Raw genomic sequence first — 18,162 nt, 5'->3', positions numbered from 1 at the left:
TGGACAAACCCTTTAATGTGGTTACATTTCAGTTGATGGAAACTATAAAGATATATAACAGAATCCTCTATGAATATAAGCAAAGAAACAGAAGAACAGAAACTATGGTCCGTCATACAATTTGATCAATTCAAGAGGATTCTACAGGAAAAGGGCAGTCGTAGTGTAGGACAATATCAATGTCCACAAAGAGATGAACTAGTAAATCTAGAAGCAGAACCTATATAAAGTATATTATAAAGATTTCTATCCGGTTTTGGCTTACAAATAATGTTACTTACTGCCCAAAATACTGCTATGTGAAAGTGGGCTAATTGTCAGAACTAAATTGATAAAGGCAGTTTTTACAAGATTTTAAGCAATAAAAAGCAATCATAATTAATTCTCCTGCACATTACTGCCTATAAATAGTGGATGAATTAAATTACCACTTAATAGCCACTCATAACTAAATAAATAGAATAATATTAAATATACACACACATATATATATATATATATATATATATATTATATTGTATATATAACCTCCTGACGATGATGTGAGATCTGCAATTGCCATTTGCTTCTTGTATTCATGTATCTATCCCACTGACACTTTATATGTCTTACATGCTCCAGATGATTGTTCTACTGCATTAGATATCTATTGGAGGTACTGCTGATTTATTCCAGTTTTAGATTCTGCATTGACACATGCCACGTTTACTTTATATAGTGATACTCTATGGTGACTATGGAGTCTGATATATATGCATTTTTTGCTGGCTGATTCCATCTTTAGATCCTTTTTTTTTTTGCATACGGCACTTTTATTTGATCTACTGATGATGTATTTTGACTACTGAGTCTTAGGCATTTTACATGCGGTACATCTAACATGCAGTATATGCCCAATATACTGTATATATAATCACTGTATACATATGTTCCATATAGCCATATGGTATAAGTGTTGATCTCTCACTATTATGCATTTCATGTCCAAGAGAATTGTACCATTTCATACTTTTTTAATTGCTGTATATTTATAATGTGTGAGCACCTGTCTCTTCAGTGCCACCCACTGACCCTCATCTATTGATTCATTAAAGGTTTTTTAATTCTATTACTTTGCGTATATTGATCTTTTTTGTTCGGGATTTCTTCCTTGGTAGTTTTGGCAATTGTTTCCAAACAGATCTTGTCCAATAAATGTATATTACTAATAGGTATACAATATTCATGATAAAGTCTTCCATTGTTTCGCCTCTTTCCAAGTATCTTATCTCATTTTATATATATATATATATATATATATATATATATATATTTTTTTTTTTTTTTTTTTTTTTTTAACATATATACACACACACACCAACTGCTCATTATCATTTTTTTATGTATTTTGTTTTTTTGGTATCTAGATTCATAGGTTTTACAACATATATTGATGTCCAATGAAGCTGCGCTCTTGGCAGAATCCACCCAGTCATAATTCTAAAAACTTTCCTAAACTCATGCATGAGTGATAAAACCAAGCAAGACAGCAGAAAGCAAAGGACAGGGATTAACACCTGCAAATGGTTCTTCACTTCCCTGCAGTGTGAAGGGCCAGAAACATCGGCAAGACTAGAGGATACGGAGGTTTAGAAAGCAGGACTGTCTCCAGTTCAGAAAATGCTGTCATGGTGGCAACTAACAGCAGGGATAAAACCGCTCTTATTTGAGCACATGGACATTGCATGCAATGATGATCAAGGGCTTTCAGAGGGTTTTTTTCTGTCTATAAGGCTAAGCCGTACTTTTGGTCCAAGTGTTGTCCGTGGAAAAAATTGACAGCACTCGGACAATGTTATTAAATTGGTTTTTTTTTTTTTCACTGAATGTCCATAGGAATAAATAAATAAATAAATCGCAGCATGTACAAGTCTCTTCTGTATTTCATCTCCTTTTTCAAGAATGGAGGGATTTATAATGCTATGGTGTACAGTTCATTGGCTAGATTACTAACCACACTGCAGTCGCAGAAGGTTCGGCTACCTAGGTAAGGAGCAAGCACTGCTTGCAGGCTATGCTTTACAGCCTGCTCGTGCTACTCTGAAGCTGGCTGGATTGTCTCAGTCTCCCTGCACTTCTCCCATGCTGCAAATACAAAGAAGCCTCAGCTAGCTGCATGGAAGGGCACTCAGTATGAGCCAGCGACGTGGCAATCGGCCAAAATCCTCAGGAGAACACCGCCACCTGCTAAGCATAAAGCTGGGGACAAGTAGCAGTGCGCTTGTGAAGAAAAGAAGATGAGAACAATACTTTAAAATAAGAAGAAAAAAAAAGGACAGTAACATTACATTTAAATAACCGTCTTTTGGTATTAAAGGGGTTGTCTGGTTTAGAAGAGCAATTTTAAAGTACTCTACTAGGGATTTCTGGTAGAAAAGAGATTTTACAAAGGTCATATGTTAAGATCTGTAGGACTTGCTCTGTCCTGCATTACACAGATAGATCATTGATTTGAATGGGCACTGCAAGGAAACTGAACAGTTATTGCCAGATTTCCCAGCAGACATCTATTGGGATTCCAGAAGGCTGATACTCCGCTTCTGATCAAGGACCATGCTGACAAGCAGGGACTGTCCAAAGCATAGCACTCCTTAAGCTAAGTGCACACAACATCTTTTTTAGGCAGATTCCACTAGGAATCCACCTGAAAAAGCGCCCCCATAAAATGATCATAATGCATAGAATGTGAAGACAACATTGCAGTGTATGTGTCCCATCTTATATCATATCTTTTGACCGCTTCACAGTTTGGAAACCCAGAAGGCGTTAAAAGAAGTGACATTGTCATTCTTCACAGTATAGAGTAAAAGGTGCAGCAAAAACACTGGCAATGCCGCTTCAAGAAAATGACAGTCAGCGATTCCCTAAATCGGCTTTGCCTGAGAAAAAGATGCTGTGTGCAGATAGCTTTAAAAAACAAAATCTGTCCATAAGATGAACCCATCTCCCAATCTACATATATGGGCATACAGGTCTTAGAAGATGTAAAGGAGGCGATAAGGTACCGTCACACTTAGCGACGCTACAGCGATCCCCACAACGATACGACCTGGCAGAGATCGTTGCTGCGTCGCTGTGTGGTCGCTGGTGAGATGTCAAACAGTCAGATCTTCCCAACGATGCAGCAACGATACGGCGACCCGTAGGGACCTGTATAATGATGCAAAGCAAATGCACGCCTATGTGTCTCAGTTCAGAGTCGCCAACGAGGTTGTTGGTAAGGTGTCATGCTACCCAGCGGGACCTCAACGATCAAAAAATGGTCCAGGCCATTTTGACACGTCACTGCTACGTGTCAAACGTAGCGAGATCGCTGCTGAGGTTGCTGTTGCGTCACAAAACTAGCGATCTAGCGTAGTGTGACGGGGGCTATAGATTTACATTTCAATCTGTTTCTGCATTCCTGAGTAATTAGTGTCCTAATTAATATGCAAATATGGTATTAAGTGCTATCAGGCGTGACTGAGCACTTAAGGAGCCACTGACTCCAGAGGCAGTTTCTCACCCAGCCTTAGCTTCTTTTGATTGATTGATTGATAGCTCAGTGTCTGACTTTCTTGCTTGGTGCCTGATGTCGCACAGACCATGAGCTATCAAGCAAGCTAAAGAAGCTGATACTTGGTGGGAAACAACCTCTGAAGGCGGTGGCTCCTAAAGTGCCCAGTCACGCCTAGAGCACTTAATGCCTCATTTGCATATTAAACACTAATTATTCAGGAATGTAAGAACAGATAGAACATAGAAAGGAGTTGATAGAGTTACATTTCAGAGATCTTCATGCCAATATATGCGCTTCGTGTGGGGGTTTTATCTTACTTACAGACGCCCATTAAAATAACATCTGTCAAACAGAATAGGCTCCTATAGTATACATATCTGTATCTGCTTTCTCTATATAAAATGTAAAGGATCCTTGAATCCTGACAATTGGTAAGGGTCCTAGTAGTCAGATGACCTCTAAACAATTGAATGCATATCCTTGTGACATATGAATAATGACTTATTGGAAAAATCCCTTTTAATAATGCTAAGAATGATATTTAACAGGTTATTGCTACGTGATCTGTCTTGGATTGGCTAAAAGGGCTTGGTCCTGCTAATTTGCAGGAAAATAAATGGGCCCCCAATAGGTGATTTGGCCCTTGCATGAGGTCTCAGAAAAAATAAAAAAAAGTTTCACCATATATTAAAGCATATCAGTCACCAACAGTCAAGTCTGTGTGCGCCAAATGTCTTGTTTTGTTCAGCGAGTCTCCATAAATGTTAGAAGGCTGTAACCTCACTGAAGGTTAATAATGTCGTTTATGCATTAGAACTAGTAAAGGCGCTTTGCGGCCATATATTGCTCTAAAAACAATGTGAGTATTGCTTCTACAATGTTGGGTGTGCAGGACCTTGTTTAGGGCTGAATCCAGAGGTCGCTGTAGTATGCTGGAGCTAGGGTATATATTTTTTTTTTATTAAGTTTTGAGATATTACATGGCTAAAACGATTTTCTCATACAGATTGATTACTTACGAGAGTGTCATCGCTTCGAGCTATACTCATGTTGCTTCTTGACAAGAATGATCTTGACAGTCTTTGGCACAGGGATATCAAACGGACAGATTGCTTGAAAAGAAAATTAAAAGATATGGACTGAATGCATGAGAAACAGTGTTCAATGCCAAGTAATTTATACAAATGTAACAGATAAAAAGATAGACAAACATGAAATAGATATACAGACTTGAGATGGACATGAAACCGATAAACCACAAAATGTGTGCAAAGATCCTCGCATTTTCATGTGTGTTGCAATAGTACAATTCATGTATACAATGGTTTGTAGAGCACTGTTGTATGGCGTTTGTACATATATGTCTATGACAAGCATAGATACAGTGGATATTAAAAGTCTGCACACCCCTGTTAAAATGCCAGGTGTCTGGTAGATCAAAAAAATCATACCAAAAAATCATTTCAGAACTTTTTCCACCTTCAGGGTATATTCACATGATTTCTGAAATCTCATACACACGTTGCGTTTTTTTTTTTATTCTGTGAAAAAAGCAGCATTTTACTTTCCCAGCAAAGTGAATGAGATTTCTGAAATCTCATCAATATGTTGCCTATTTTTTCCTGCAGATTTGAAGAAGTCTAAAATCTGCAGCATGTCAATTCTTTCATCGTTTTTGCAGTGTTTCTCACCCCTTCCAAATAATGGTAAAAAATGCATCAAAACACACTCAAAAACAGGAGTATTTTATGCGTTTTTCCTTTAAAGAGACACGTTTTTGTTACAGAAAAGTCTGCAGTAAATACTTGTGGACATGTCCGTAAAGCCCTCCCTTAATCTGTACAAATCTATTGAGAAACAAATCATTTTGAGGGGAGAAATAAAAATAACCAAATTAAAATAATGTGGTTGCATCAGTGTGAACACCCTCTTATAAATCATCTTAAATAGTAGTCAGTACATAGCTGACATAATTTAAAGTGATTCTGATTAACCCCATATAAAGTTTTGCTGTTTTAATAGGATTTTCCTGATATTTTCTTTGTGGCACTTTACGCAGAAACCATGGTCCATAAACAGCTAACACAACAAATGGATCTCAATGATGAACGTTATCAATCAGGAGAAGAGTACAAAAACATTTCCAAGTCATTAGATATACCATTGAACACTGAAGACGGACATCCAGAAGTGGCTTAACCGCTTCCCGACCGCCCACTGTACATAAACGTCGGCACCGCCTGGGCTCTGTGCAGCGCCGACGTTTATTAACGGTCGGTGGTCCCGCAGCCCTCAGGACCCCCAGGGTCCTGCAAGTGCTGCGGTTGCGGTTCAGAGCAACAGCTCTGACAGGGGACATCATCGGGACCTAATTGGTCCCAATGATGTTAACCCTTTGCCATCTTCTATATGCCGCGATCTATAGTGATCGCGGCATATAGAAGATGGTGAGAGGAGAGGGGGTTGTCCACTTACCTCTCCGACGGCCCCCTGATGCCTTCCAGGAACTGCCGTTTTTATGGCAGTTGGAGGTCACATGACCGCCTCCAGATCTGCCATATATGGTGTCCTGCTGAGCTCAGGCTGCAGCTGAGTTCAGCAGGAGACAGACAGTGTAAAACTGTCAGCAAAGATCTCATCCAATGCAATATATGTCTATTACATTGCATGAGATCAGTGATTAGAAAAATAAAAATTAATGTCCCATACAGGGACTAAGTAAACACGTAAAAACAAAGTCTAAAAAATGTTTTCAAACTGTTAAAAAAAAAAAAACACAAAATAGATAAAAATAAATAAAATATTAAACCAATAAATCAGGATATTTATGCAAAAACAAAAATAGTACACATATTTGGTATCGTCGCGTCCGAAACAACCCGATCTATAAAACTGTTACACTAATTAACTCCTTCTGTGCACATCGTGATAAAAATAAATAAAAAACGGAGCAAAAACTAAGCTTTTTCATCATATCGCCTAACAAAAAGTGGAAAAAAATGCGATCAAAAAGCAAAATGGAAATAAAAATGTTACCGCTGAAAACGTCATCTTGTTCCGCAAAAAAAAAGCTGCCATACAGCTCCATCAGCCAAAAAATAAAATAGTTATAGTTATCAGAAGTTTATTGTGTAAAAGCGCCAAAACATAAAAAAAATATACAGTAAGTGTAGTATCGCTGTAAACGTACTGACCCGAAGAATAATGCAGCCTTAGCACTTTTTCCACACGCAGAATGGCATAAAAAAAAAAACCTCAAAAAACAATTCCTGAATTGTTGGTTTTTGTTAATTTTACCTCCCAAAAAACGGAATAGAAAGCGATCAAAAAATGTCACATACCCAAAAATGGTACCAATAAAAATGTCAACTGGTCCCGCAAAAAACAAGCCATCACATGACTCTGTCGGCCGAAATATGGAAAAATTATAGCTCACAAAATATGGCAATGCAAAAACTAGATTTTGCAAAAAAAAGCGTCTTAGTGTGTGACAGCTGTCAGTCATAAAAACCTGATATAAATCTGGTATCTCTGTAATCGCACCGACCCGAAGAATAAAGTAATCTCATCACTTATACTGCACGATGAACGGCGTAAAAAATAAATAAAACCAATTCTTCACCTGCTACTAATTTGTTTATTATGTCTCCCAAAGATCGCAGTAAGGCTCTGCTCACATTTATCCTGCGCTCTGCGCTGAGCACTTACACCAGAGTTTCCGTGTAAATCTCTGAAATACGTGATTCAGACGGAACCCATGACGGAAGATTCCCTGTAATGAGGCAGATATAGGCCACTGTGGATGCCATCTGGCCTGTGATCCCACGGTGTCATTTTTTTAGGCGTGCATAAAAGTGCGGTTGGCCACAGTTTTGTGCACTTCTGAAAAAAATGACACCGCTAAACAGAGGCCAGACGGAGTCCAGAGTAACTCTGCTGCCTCATTACAGTGAATGGATCCTGCAGGGGTTTCATCTGAATTACATCACTTGGAAATTTAGATGGAAACCCCGATGTAAGTGCTCAGCCTAGAGCGCCGGATAAATGTTACGTAAAATGTTCCCAATAAAAGCTTCAACTCGGTCCTCAAAAAAAGCTAGTCCCCACTCAGGTCCGTCATCTGTTAAAAATATAAGGGACTTCCAAGTTACTGGTAGCAGAAAGGCTCTGGAAAAGCTAAATGGCCCTTGCACCCCAAAAGAAATTCAGAAAATTTTGTGCTCCCAAATCCAAATGCCTAATCTACAATAATTTGTTCTCCAATTGTCAAATAGCGCTCCCCCCCCCCCCCCCCAGATCTCGTCGTATGGCTAAGCGGTACGATACAGCCACATATGGGGTACTGCCATTTTTAGAAGAAATTGTGTGACACATTTCGGCACCATTTTTACCCATTGCCCTGTGTGAAAATGTAAAATCTGAGGGTAAAACAATTTTTTGTGGTAAAAATACAATTATGTTTTCTTCACTGCCCAATGGTATAAATTAAAAAAATAAAAAATACTCACTACTTCCCTAGATGAATTCCTTGAGAGGAGTAGTTTACAAAATGGGGTCACTTGTGGGGGTTTCTGCTGTTTCGGCATGTCAGCGACTCTTCAAATGTGACATGGTGTCTGCAACCTATCCCAGCCAACATAGCGCTCCTTTCTCTTCCGAACCCTGCCGTACACCAAAGCAGTGGTTTTCCCCCACATATGGGGTATCGGCGTACTCAGGATAAATTGCACAACAAATTTCATGGTGCAATTTATCCTATTACCCTTATGATAATGCAAAATTAGGGGATGAAAAATTTTTTGTGGGAAAAATGTGAAAATTTTATTTTTACGGCTCAATATAATAAACTTCTGTGAAACACCTAGGGGTGCAAGGTGCTCACCACACATCTAGATAAGTTCCCTAAGGGGTCTAGTTTTCAAAATGGTGTCACTTGTGGGGGGTTTCCACTGTTTAGGCACATCAGGAGCTCTTCAAACGCAACATGGCGTCCGCTAATTATTCAAACAAATTTTACATTCAAAAAGTCTAATGGCGCTCCTTCCCTTCCGAACCCTGCAGTGCGCCCAAATAGTGGTTTTCCCTCACATATGGGGTATCAGCGCGCTAAAGAGAAATTGCACTACAAATTGTGTATTCCATTTTTTCTTGTTACCCCTGTGAAAATAAAAAAATTGGCTATTAAGTAACATTTTTGTGAAAAAAATTTAAATGTTCATTGTTTTCTTCCACATTCCAAAAATTCCCGTGAAACACCTGAAGGGTTAATAAACTTCTTGAATGTGGTTTTCAGCACCTTGAGGGGTGCAGTTTTTAGAATGGTGTCACTATAGGGTATTTTCTGTCATAAAGGACCCTCAAAGTCACTTCAAATAAGATGTGGTCCCAAAAAAAATGTTTTTGTATATTTTGTTGGAAAACTGAGAAATCGCAGGTCAACTTTTAACCCTTACAGCTTCCTAACCACAAAAAAATTTGGGTTCCAAAATTGTGCTGATGTAAAGTAGACATGTGGGAAATGTTAGTTATTAACTATTTTGTGTGACATATCTCTGTGATTTAAAGGCATGAAAATTCAAAGTTTGAAAATCGCAAAATTTTCAACATTTTCACCAAATTTCCAATTTTTTCACAAATAAACACAAGTGATATCGAAGAAATTTTACCACTATCATGAAGTACAATATGTCATGAAAAACAATCTCAGAATCAGGGGAATCCGTTGAAGCGTTCCAGAGTAATTACTTCATAAAGTGACAGTGGTCAGAATTGAAAAAATTGGCCTGGTCACGAACGCAAAATCAGGCTCTGGTGCGAAGTGGTTAAATTTGACATTACCTAAAACTGGAGGTCCCTCAACAACTAATGAAAAGACAAGAAGAAAATTGGTCCAGGAGGCAGCAAAGAGATCTACAGCAACATTAAATGAGCTGCAGGAATTTCTAGCAAGTACTAATTGTGTATTGCATGTGACAACAATCTCCCACATTCTTCATACGTCTGGCCTGTGGGGTAGGGTGGCAAGACAGAAGGCTTTTCTTACAAACAAAAACACCCAAGCCTGCCTATGTTCTGCCAAAACCTACATCAAGTCTGCTAAAAGCATGTGGGAAAACGTGTTATGGTCTGATGAGAGCAAGGTTGAATTTTATGGCCATAATTCCAAAAGGTATGTTTGGTAAAAAGTCAACACTGCGCATCACCAAAAGAACACAATACCTACAGCACAGTAAAGCATGGTGGAGACATTATGTTTTTGTGCTGTTTTTCCATAGCTAGGACTGGGGCTTTATTCAAAGTGGAGGGAATTATGAAGAGTTCCAAATATCAGTCAATTTTGCATCAAAAACTTCAGGCCGCTGCTAAAAAGCTGAAGATGAATTTCACCATACAGCACAACAACGACCCTAAGCATACATCCAAAACAACAAGAGAATGGCTTCGACAGGAGAAGATCAAGGTTCTGAAATGGCCAAGTCAGAGACCAGACCTGAATATAATTGAAAATCTGTGGTTTGAACAGAAGAGGGCTGTACACAGGACATGCCCTCACAATCTGATAGATTTGGAGCGCTACTGCAAGGAAGAGTGGTGAAAGGACACTGATCATCAACGCGTTTCAAACACTATGTATTCTTTATGATGATGAAATACATGGTATTTCATTGTAATTAAAAACGCATATAGCGTTTGAAACACGTCAATATCACTATCCTTTCACCACCCGTCTATTAATTTTAAATGATTTAAATAAAGTGCTAACTTTAACCCATTTGTATCGAGCTGGACAACCTCACCTCTTTTTTTCCAATTAACCATCACACCTTGTAACAGCTTCTGCTCCAGGCTCTCCAAAATCCCAAGTGGGAAACATAGGTGAGCTTGTGACTTCCTTTTCCTCTTTCATGTGCATTTTTATGCAACCACATCATGTTAGTTCTTTATTTTTATTTTTCCACCCAAAAAAAATTTGTTTATTTTTCAATTGAATTGTACAGATTAGGAGTGAGAGTAAAGGTAGAAAAAGTTCTGAAATTATTTATATTCGTATGATTTTTTTATGAGAAAAAAATGGCCATTTCAAAAGGGGTGTGTAGACTTTTTATATGTACTGTAGACAACTATGAGATAAATAACTATGATATAGATAGATAGATTTTGTGGACTGAATGTGCATGCGGCCTACCAACCAGATAATAAGCAGTGACATCCTAAAGAGTCTGACAGGCTCTTTGTCATAGGCCATGTTCTCGTGAATATACTCCATCGACATAACCCACCAGCTGTACTGTGTAGTTGTTAGATGTGCGCATGAAACAAGCCAAATAATGTTTTCCAGGAAATAAGAAATAGGCACGAAGAAACAATAAAATTATGCCATATAAAGATGAAACCCTGGTGGCATGTACCCACAGAAAAAGCGAGAAAGACATACTTTCCATTTTCTTCGAGCTGCAAACTTCTTGAATTTCTCCATGTTCACCGCAGAGGCTTTTCTGCTCAATGCTTGTTGTGTATCTTTAGGCTGTAACAAGTTTACAAGGAGTCAGAACAGCTGCGACTTTCCACCCATTGGGGGGTTTTATTTAAAGCATTTGGAGAATAAAAGTCCTCACAATAGATGTAATCACACTGCAGTGTTTTTGTAAGTAATAAAAGCGCTGAACTGAAAAAGATGACTGAGAGCGGGAATAGGAGAGATTTATGTTCTCTACTCTGTGTCAGCAATGAGACATCAGGGGCATGAATGTAGGCCAGTTATTACCACCGCAATAAGCTGCAAGGTAAGATGGAGTTCAGCTTCTCTCAGGACCGAAGTGAAAAGAACACTGCCACTTTGGAAAATTAACTCCATCAATAACACAGCACCGTACAGTACAAGATGGATTCATACAATACCCAGCTTTACCCTCCCTGTGTGCCCTGTGCAATGAATATTAGTACAGCGTTCCAGCTTCCTATACTTACATGTGCAGCTACTAATTGAATTTAACTCTGTTGTGAAGTAGAAAATGCTCCTTCTGGAGACGGCCAAGCACAATACCACATGCAGCAAGATGATGTGCACCAAATACATGAGGAATACAGTATGTTTTCCCATTAAGCATTATGGCACACAAGCTCCGGAAGATCAATACATAATGCCTGTCAGCTGTCCGGCCAATCTAAGAGCGCACAAGTGACATGGTCCACATGGCGGGCTGTTCACACCTCCTTTCCATGTTGCTCATCACTGCCTGTATTCCACTGGTACCATTTAGTGTGATACCTTAGATCACTCATCTCAAACTCGGCCCACGGGCCAAATCTAACCCGCAGGGTGATTATATTTGACCCGCGACGCTGGCACTGACCCCCCATTATACTGTATGGAGGACTATGTAGGGCCCATTACACTGTATGGAGGACTATGTGGGGCCCATTATACTATATGGAGCATTATGTTGGGCCTATTATACCGTATGGAGGACTATGTGGGGCCCATTATACTGTGCGGAGAGTTGTTAATAGATATCAAGGTTGCCTGCGACTTTGTCCAAGTTTTTTATTTTAGCCTTCTCTATATTTGAGTTTGAGATCCCTTAGATGCTAGGTCAGTGACCATCTGTTCATAAAACCTTGTCAGTAGATTGACGGGGGTACGTGAGTTCTGCACCTACGCTCTTCTGAGCATTGTGCCCTGGGGGGCTAAGCTTAGCAATCTCTACATAGCCAATCTAATGTGAACAAACCTACTATAATTTTCAATAATCAGTTGTGAATTATGCTGGACTCAGCATGCAATGCCATGAGATTTACTGTTAATCTTTATGAGACAGCATTTTTGTAAAGATGAGTTTCAGCCAGGCTTGTGGTGCAGCATCCCCCTTCCGAACACAGAGTATTTCCCTTTTGGAAAAGTTCTCTGCTCCATGCAGTCAAATGCCTTAGCCATGCTACAGGCAAACCTATGGGAAATTTATCATTCACTGACTTTCTTACAATCTGCATGGTATATCGTACAGTGAGGCAAACCAGGCAATTACATAAAATTGGCTACAAACAGGTTTTAAACTTTTTGCAGAACAGAATTTATTTGCACAGGTACCAAGTAATACCACACAGGATCTTGACGATAACTACAAAATTCACATACGTTAGCATACTAATGAAAATGAGTTACTGCTCCTACCTTAATCCATGGGTGATGCAAACCATCTTCAATGGTCATCCTCTTCCTTTTAGAATAGATAAAATAATATTGTTACACGGATTAATACTTAATTTGGCTGTTACAATGTATTGCTAGCTAAAGACATGAACACTGAAGAGCTATTTTCTCATCACATGTCATAACTGTTTATTAGAGATGAGCAAAAAGATTTGCAGGACCCTGGTCCAGCGGCGACATCGATAGCCTGTGGTTCCCGGCCCAGAGCCCTGTCAATCTCCTCCTACCTGCCGGCATCTCTTCTGGTCAGAGGCCCTGACAAGATGCTGTTGTTGCGGGGTGAAGTACACATGACATAGCACCGGGCATACGAATCGGAAGAGGTACCGGGGATGCCAGCAGGTAGGAGGATTTCTGCAGGATGCAGGTCTAGCAGCCACAGATAACCGACGTGGTTGTTGGACCAGGGTCCTGTGAATCTTTTTGTTACACTCAGCTCTTTATCTATATGTACAATATGGGGCACATGGACTACTGAGCAAATTGGCACACATATGTTTGAGAATTCACCATCTTAACCCCCAAAATGATACCACAACAACAGCTATTTACATTAACATAGGAACCAAAATAGATGAGTGGTGTATATTCACATGTGGCAGACTGTCTCCTTCACCCGATTGGCATTTGTGCTTGCTGTGGAAAGAACCTTATTCAGATGAACGGAGGCGTTCTAAGGAGTGAGATGCCGAAATGTAGTTTTACATACATTAGAATTGCTCTCCATAATGCCATACAAAGATGTGTATCTCCAGGAATTTCTTACATATTCCTATATCCCACGTTTATTCTAATGATCAGTCATTTTATGATTGTATTATACACTGTGTGCAGAATTATTAGGCAAATGCGTATTTTGATCACATGATACTTTTTATACATGTTGTCCTACTCCAAGCTGCAGAGGCTTGAGAGCAGACTACCAGTTAAGTAAATCTGGTGATGCGCATCTCTGTAATGAGGAGGGGTGTTGACTAATGACATCAACACCCTATATAAGATGTGCTTAATTATTAGGCAACTTCCTTTCCTTTGGCAAAATGGGTCAGAAGAGAGATTTGACGGGCTCTGAAAAGTCCAAAATTGTGAGATGTCTTGCAGAGGGATGAAGGAGTCTTGAAATTTCCAAACTTTTGAAGTGTGATCACCGAACAATCAAGCGTTTCATGGCAAATGGCCAACAGGGTCGCAAGAAGCGTGTTGGCCAAAAAAGGCGCAAAATAACTGCCCATGAATTGAGGAAAATCAAGCGGGAAGCTGCCAAGATGCCATTCACCCCCAGTTTTGCCATATTTCAGAGCTGCAACGTTACTGGAGTATCAAAAAGCACAAGGTGTGCGATACTCAGGGACATGGCCAAGGTAAGGAAGGCTGAAAAACGACCACCTATGAACAAGAAACATAACATAAAACGTCAAGAATGGGCCAAGAAATATCTTCAGACTGATTTTTCAAAGGTTTTATGGACTGATGAAATGAGAGTGACTCTTGATGGGCCGGATGGATGGGCCAGAGGCTGGATCAGTAAAGGGCAGAGAGCTCCACTCCGACTCAGACGCCAGCAAGGTGGAGGTGGGGTAATGGTATGGGCTGGTATCAAAGATGAACTTGTGGGACCTTTTCGGGTTGAGGATGGAGTGAAGCTCAACTCCCAGACCTACTGCCAGTTTCTGGAAGACCACTTCTTCAAGCAGTGTGTAGCATCGACGTCTCTGCCCCATTCTAGGCAGAGACGCCGTCCCTCTCACCTCCCCACTCCTGGCGCGGCGTCCTCCAGCGCTGCTCTCCCCGCTGCTTCCGGCGCGCGCTCCTTCCCCGGCAGTGTGCTTAGGGCGCGCGCGCGCTCCCCCTCTCTTAAAGGGACCGCGCGCGCCGTCCTAAGGAGTCCCCGGCCAATTGCCGGAGGACCTCCCATATAAAGGGCACCTCCTCCAAAATGGAGGTGCCCGAGCAATGTTGTTTGCACCTGTGTCTCGCCTGTGCTTCAGCCCTCAGGTCCCGTTGCCAGTTACCTGCCAGATTCCTGCCAGCTTGCTGCCTTTGTCCTGCCTGATATCCAGTCACCTGCCTGCTAGCCTGAGGTCCGACGGTCTGCCTTCCAACTCCTGTCAGTCTGTCTATGGACCAGCTTGCCCGCTCACCTGGGAGTGCACACCTGTTACCTGCCTGCTAGCCTACCTGGAGGCTCCGCCGTCACGTGCTGTGACCATCTGCCTTTCCAGAGACTCCTGCCCGCTCACCTGGGAGCGCACACCTGTTACCTGCCTGCTAGCCTACCTGGAGGCTCCGCCGTCACGTGCTGTGACCATCTACCTTTCCAGAGACTCCTGCCCGCTCACCTGGGAGCGCCCACCTGTTACCTGCCTGCTAGCCTACCTGGAGGCTTCGCCGTCAGGTGCTGTGACCACCTACCATTCCAGAGACTCTCGCTTGCTCACCTGGGAGCACACATCTACCATCTGCCTGCTAGCCTACCCGGAGGCTCTGCCATCACAGGTCGTACCTACCCTTTACCCAGAGACTGCCCCGGTCACTTGCCGTAACTCCCTGCCCGTTCATCCAGAGACTGCCCCGGTCACTTGCCGTAACTCCCTGCCCGTTTATCCAGAGACTGCCCCGGTCACTTTCCGTGACCTCCAGCCCGTCCACTCAGAGACTGTCCCGGTCACCTGCTGTGACTGCCTGCCCGTCATCCCTGATTGCCACCCGCTCCCTTACAAGGACCGCCCCCTTGTATAGTAGCTCAGAGGTTCCGCCTCCCAGACCCGTTACAGTTTGCTCGGGCCATGGAACCCGGTGGCACCCAAGTTCCCTCGCTCTCGGACCTGTGTCATGAACTGTCCCGCCAGAGGTCCCAACAGGAGTCCATCCTGGGTCACCTGCGGAATGTCAATTCTCGCCTGGACACTCTGAGTGCTCCGCCAGCAACCTCCGCCAGCGCCATGATTCGCAATCCGACAGCTCCGCTGTCCACCAACACTATGGTATCCTACCCCGGACCCCGGCTTTCTGCACCTCCTCGCTTCGGAGGCGACTCCGCTCAGGCTCGGGGCTTCATAAATCAGTGCACCCTGCACTTTGAACTCCTGTCCCACCAGTTTAACTCCGACCGGGCCAAAATTGCCTTCATCATGTCCCATCTCACCGGAGAGGCTCTGGCCTGGCTAAATCCTCTATGGGAGAGAGGAGACCCCCTGGTGTCCAACTTGCCTGCCTTTCTCACGGCCTTCCGGAAAGTCTTCGACGAACCCGGACGGAAGACCTCATCCGCATCGTCACTGCTACGCCTCCGTCAGGGAAGCCTCACCGTGGGCCAATATGCCATACGGTTCCGTACCCTTGCCTCGGAGCTGGCCTGGGATAATGACGCTCTGGTTTCAGTCTTCTGGGAGGGTCTGTCCGGCCGTATTAAAGATGAACTTGCCGGTCGGGACATTCCTACCACCCTCGATGACCTGATAGCTCTTGCCACCCGGATTGACCTGCGGTTCCAGAAGCGTGCCAAAGGGGTCACCCGTGAGAGGAGGTTTCCACGCCTAGCTCCTACTTTTCAGCAACCCGTCACTCCCTCCGTCTCTCCTGAGCCTATGCAGGTCGACCAGACCAAGATGGTCGGTTCTCGCCAAGAATCTCGCCGAGCCGAGGGAAGCTGTTTCTATTGTGGCAGTAAGAAGCACTTCATCCGTTCCTGCCTGGAAAAGCCGGGAAACGCCAGTGTCTAGGACCACTCGGAGAGGTCGTCCTAGACAAAAGTAAGTCCTCTCCGTCTCTGACCTTACCGGTCTCTATTGCTTGGGGAGAAAACCGTCTCTTCAAACTCGCCCATCTGGATTCTGGAGCTGCTGGAAACCTCATCTCCCAGTCTCTGGTAGAGAGATATCATATTCCCACCAAGTCCCTGGCGGAGCCATTGTCAGTTGCTTCCGTGGATGGAAGACTTCTCTCGGAGACCATCCTGCTCGTCACCGAACCTATAACCCTACAGGTGGGAATGCTGCACTCTGAGGAGATCTCATTCCATGTGCTGTCCGGACTTTCTCACTCCTTGTTGCTAGGTCTACCTTGGCTCCAGACACATGAACCCGTATTGAACTGGCGGTCCGGTGAAGTACTCCGATGGGGTCCTGACTGCCATAGGACCTGCCTGGTTCCGGTCCGTCCACTTCGCCCTCAGCCTACTCCAGCTAACTTACCTGGTCTCCCGGCTCCCTACTGGCCCTATGCGGACGTCTTCGGTAAGAAGGAAGCTGAGACGTTGCCGCCCCATAGGCCATACGATTGCCCGATCGACCTGGTACCTGGCACCACTCCTCCCCGTGGGCGTATCTACCCGTTATCTGCAGCCGAGACCCGAGCCATGTCTAAGTACATTGAAGAGAATCTGGCTAGGGGATTTATCCGAAAATCTACCTCCCCGGCTGGAGCCGGATTCTTCTTTGTCAAAAAGAAAGACGGCTCGCTACGTCCCTGTATTGACTACAGAGGACTCAATCTCATTACGGTAAAAAACAAATATCCCCTGCCAATCATCTCCGAATTGTTTGACCGGCTCAAAGGCGCCAGGATCTTCTCCAAGCTGGATCTTCGAGGAGCGTATAATTTGGTCCGTATCCGTCAAGGAGACGAGTGGAAGACGGCATTCAATACCCGGGACGGTCACTACGAGTACCTTGTGATGCCCTTCGGTCTCTGTAATGCTCCCGCGGTCTTTCAGGAACTAGTCAGTGACATCTTCCGTGACCTCCTGTACTCCTGCGTAGTGGTATACCTGGACGATATCTTGGTCTTCTCTCCGGATCTCCCCACACACCGGAGGGATGTTCGTCAGGTCCTGCTTAGGCTTCGGCAGAACCACCTTTACGCCAAATACGAGAAGTGCCTCTTCGATCAGACCTCCCTTCCATTCTTGGGCTATGTCATCTCCCAAACAGGTCTGCAAATGGATCCCGAGAAGGTCTCTTCCGTTCTAAAATGGCCTCGTCCTGAAGGTGTGAAGGCGATACAGTGATTCCGGGGCTTCGCTAATTATTATCGTCTTTTCATCCCACACTTCTCGTCTCGGACTGCTCCCATATCTGCACTTACCCGTAAGGGGGCTAACCCCAGGATATGGTCGCCTGAAGCCGAGGAGGCCTTCCTTTCCCTAAAGAAAGCCTTCGCCTCTGCTCCCGTCCTGCACCGTCCGGACTGTAATAAACAATTCTACCTGGAGGTTGATGCTTCCTCCTCCGGAGCCGGAGCGGTGCTCACCCAGAAGTCTTCTACCGGGAGAATGGTAACGTGCGGCTTCTTCTCCAAAATCTTCTCCTCGTCGGAGCGCAACTACTCCATTGGAGACCGGGAATTGCTAGCCATCAAATTGGCACTAGGAGAGTGGCGCTATCTGCTTGAAGGGGCTCTCTACCCGGTAATT

General features: G+C 43.2%; 1 protein-coding gene across 2 annotated transcripts in view; it reads right to left on the bottom strand.

Annotated features, from left to right (window-relative positions):
• DAPK1 (death associated protein kinase 1) overlaps window positions 1–18,162 on the bottom strand; it is a 195,487-nt gene that overhangs the window by 53,713 nt on the left and 123,612 nt on the right. For both annotated transcript variants that reach the window (XM_073670967.1, XM_073670968.1), the window contains exons 9-11: window positions 12,711–12,756; window positions 10,974–11,063; window positions 4,558–4,650 (exon numbers count right to left, since the gene is read on the bottom strand). In XM_073670967.1, the coding sequence (XP_073527068.1) occupies window positions 4,558–4,650; window positions 10,974–11,063; window positions 12,711–12,756 (229 nt within the window). The remainder of the gene's footprint in view (window positions 1–4,557; window positions 4,651–10,973; window positions 11,064–12,710; window positions 12,757–18,162) is intronic.

This window comes from Phyllobates terribilis, unplaced genomic scaffold, assembly GCF_046119375.1.
Source record: "Phyllobates terribilis strain yellow unplaced genomic scaffold, ASM4611937v1 Scaffold_1__5_contigs__length_1240528914, whole genome shotgun sequence".
NCBI lineage: Eukaryota > Metazoa > Chordata > Amphibia > Anura > Dendrobatidae > Phyllobates > Phyllobates terribilis.
This window is presented reverse-complemented; position numbering and strand designations above follow the sequence as displayed.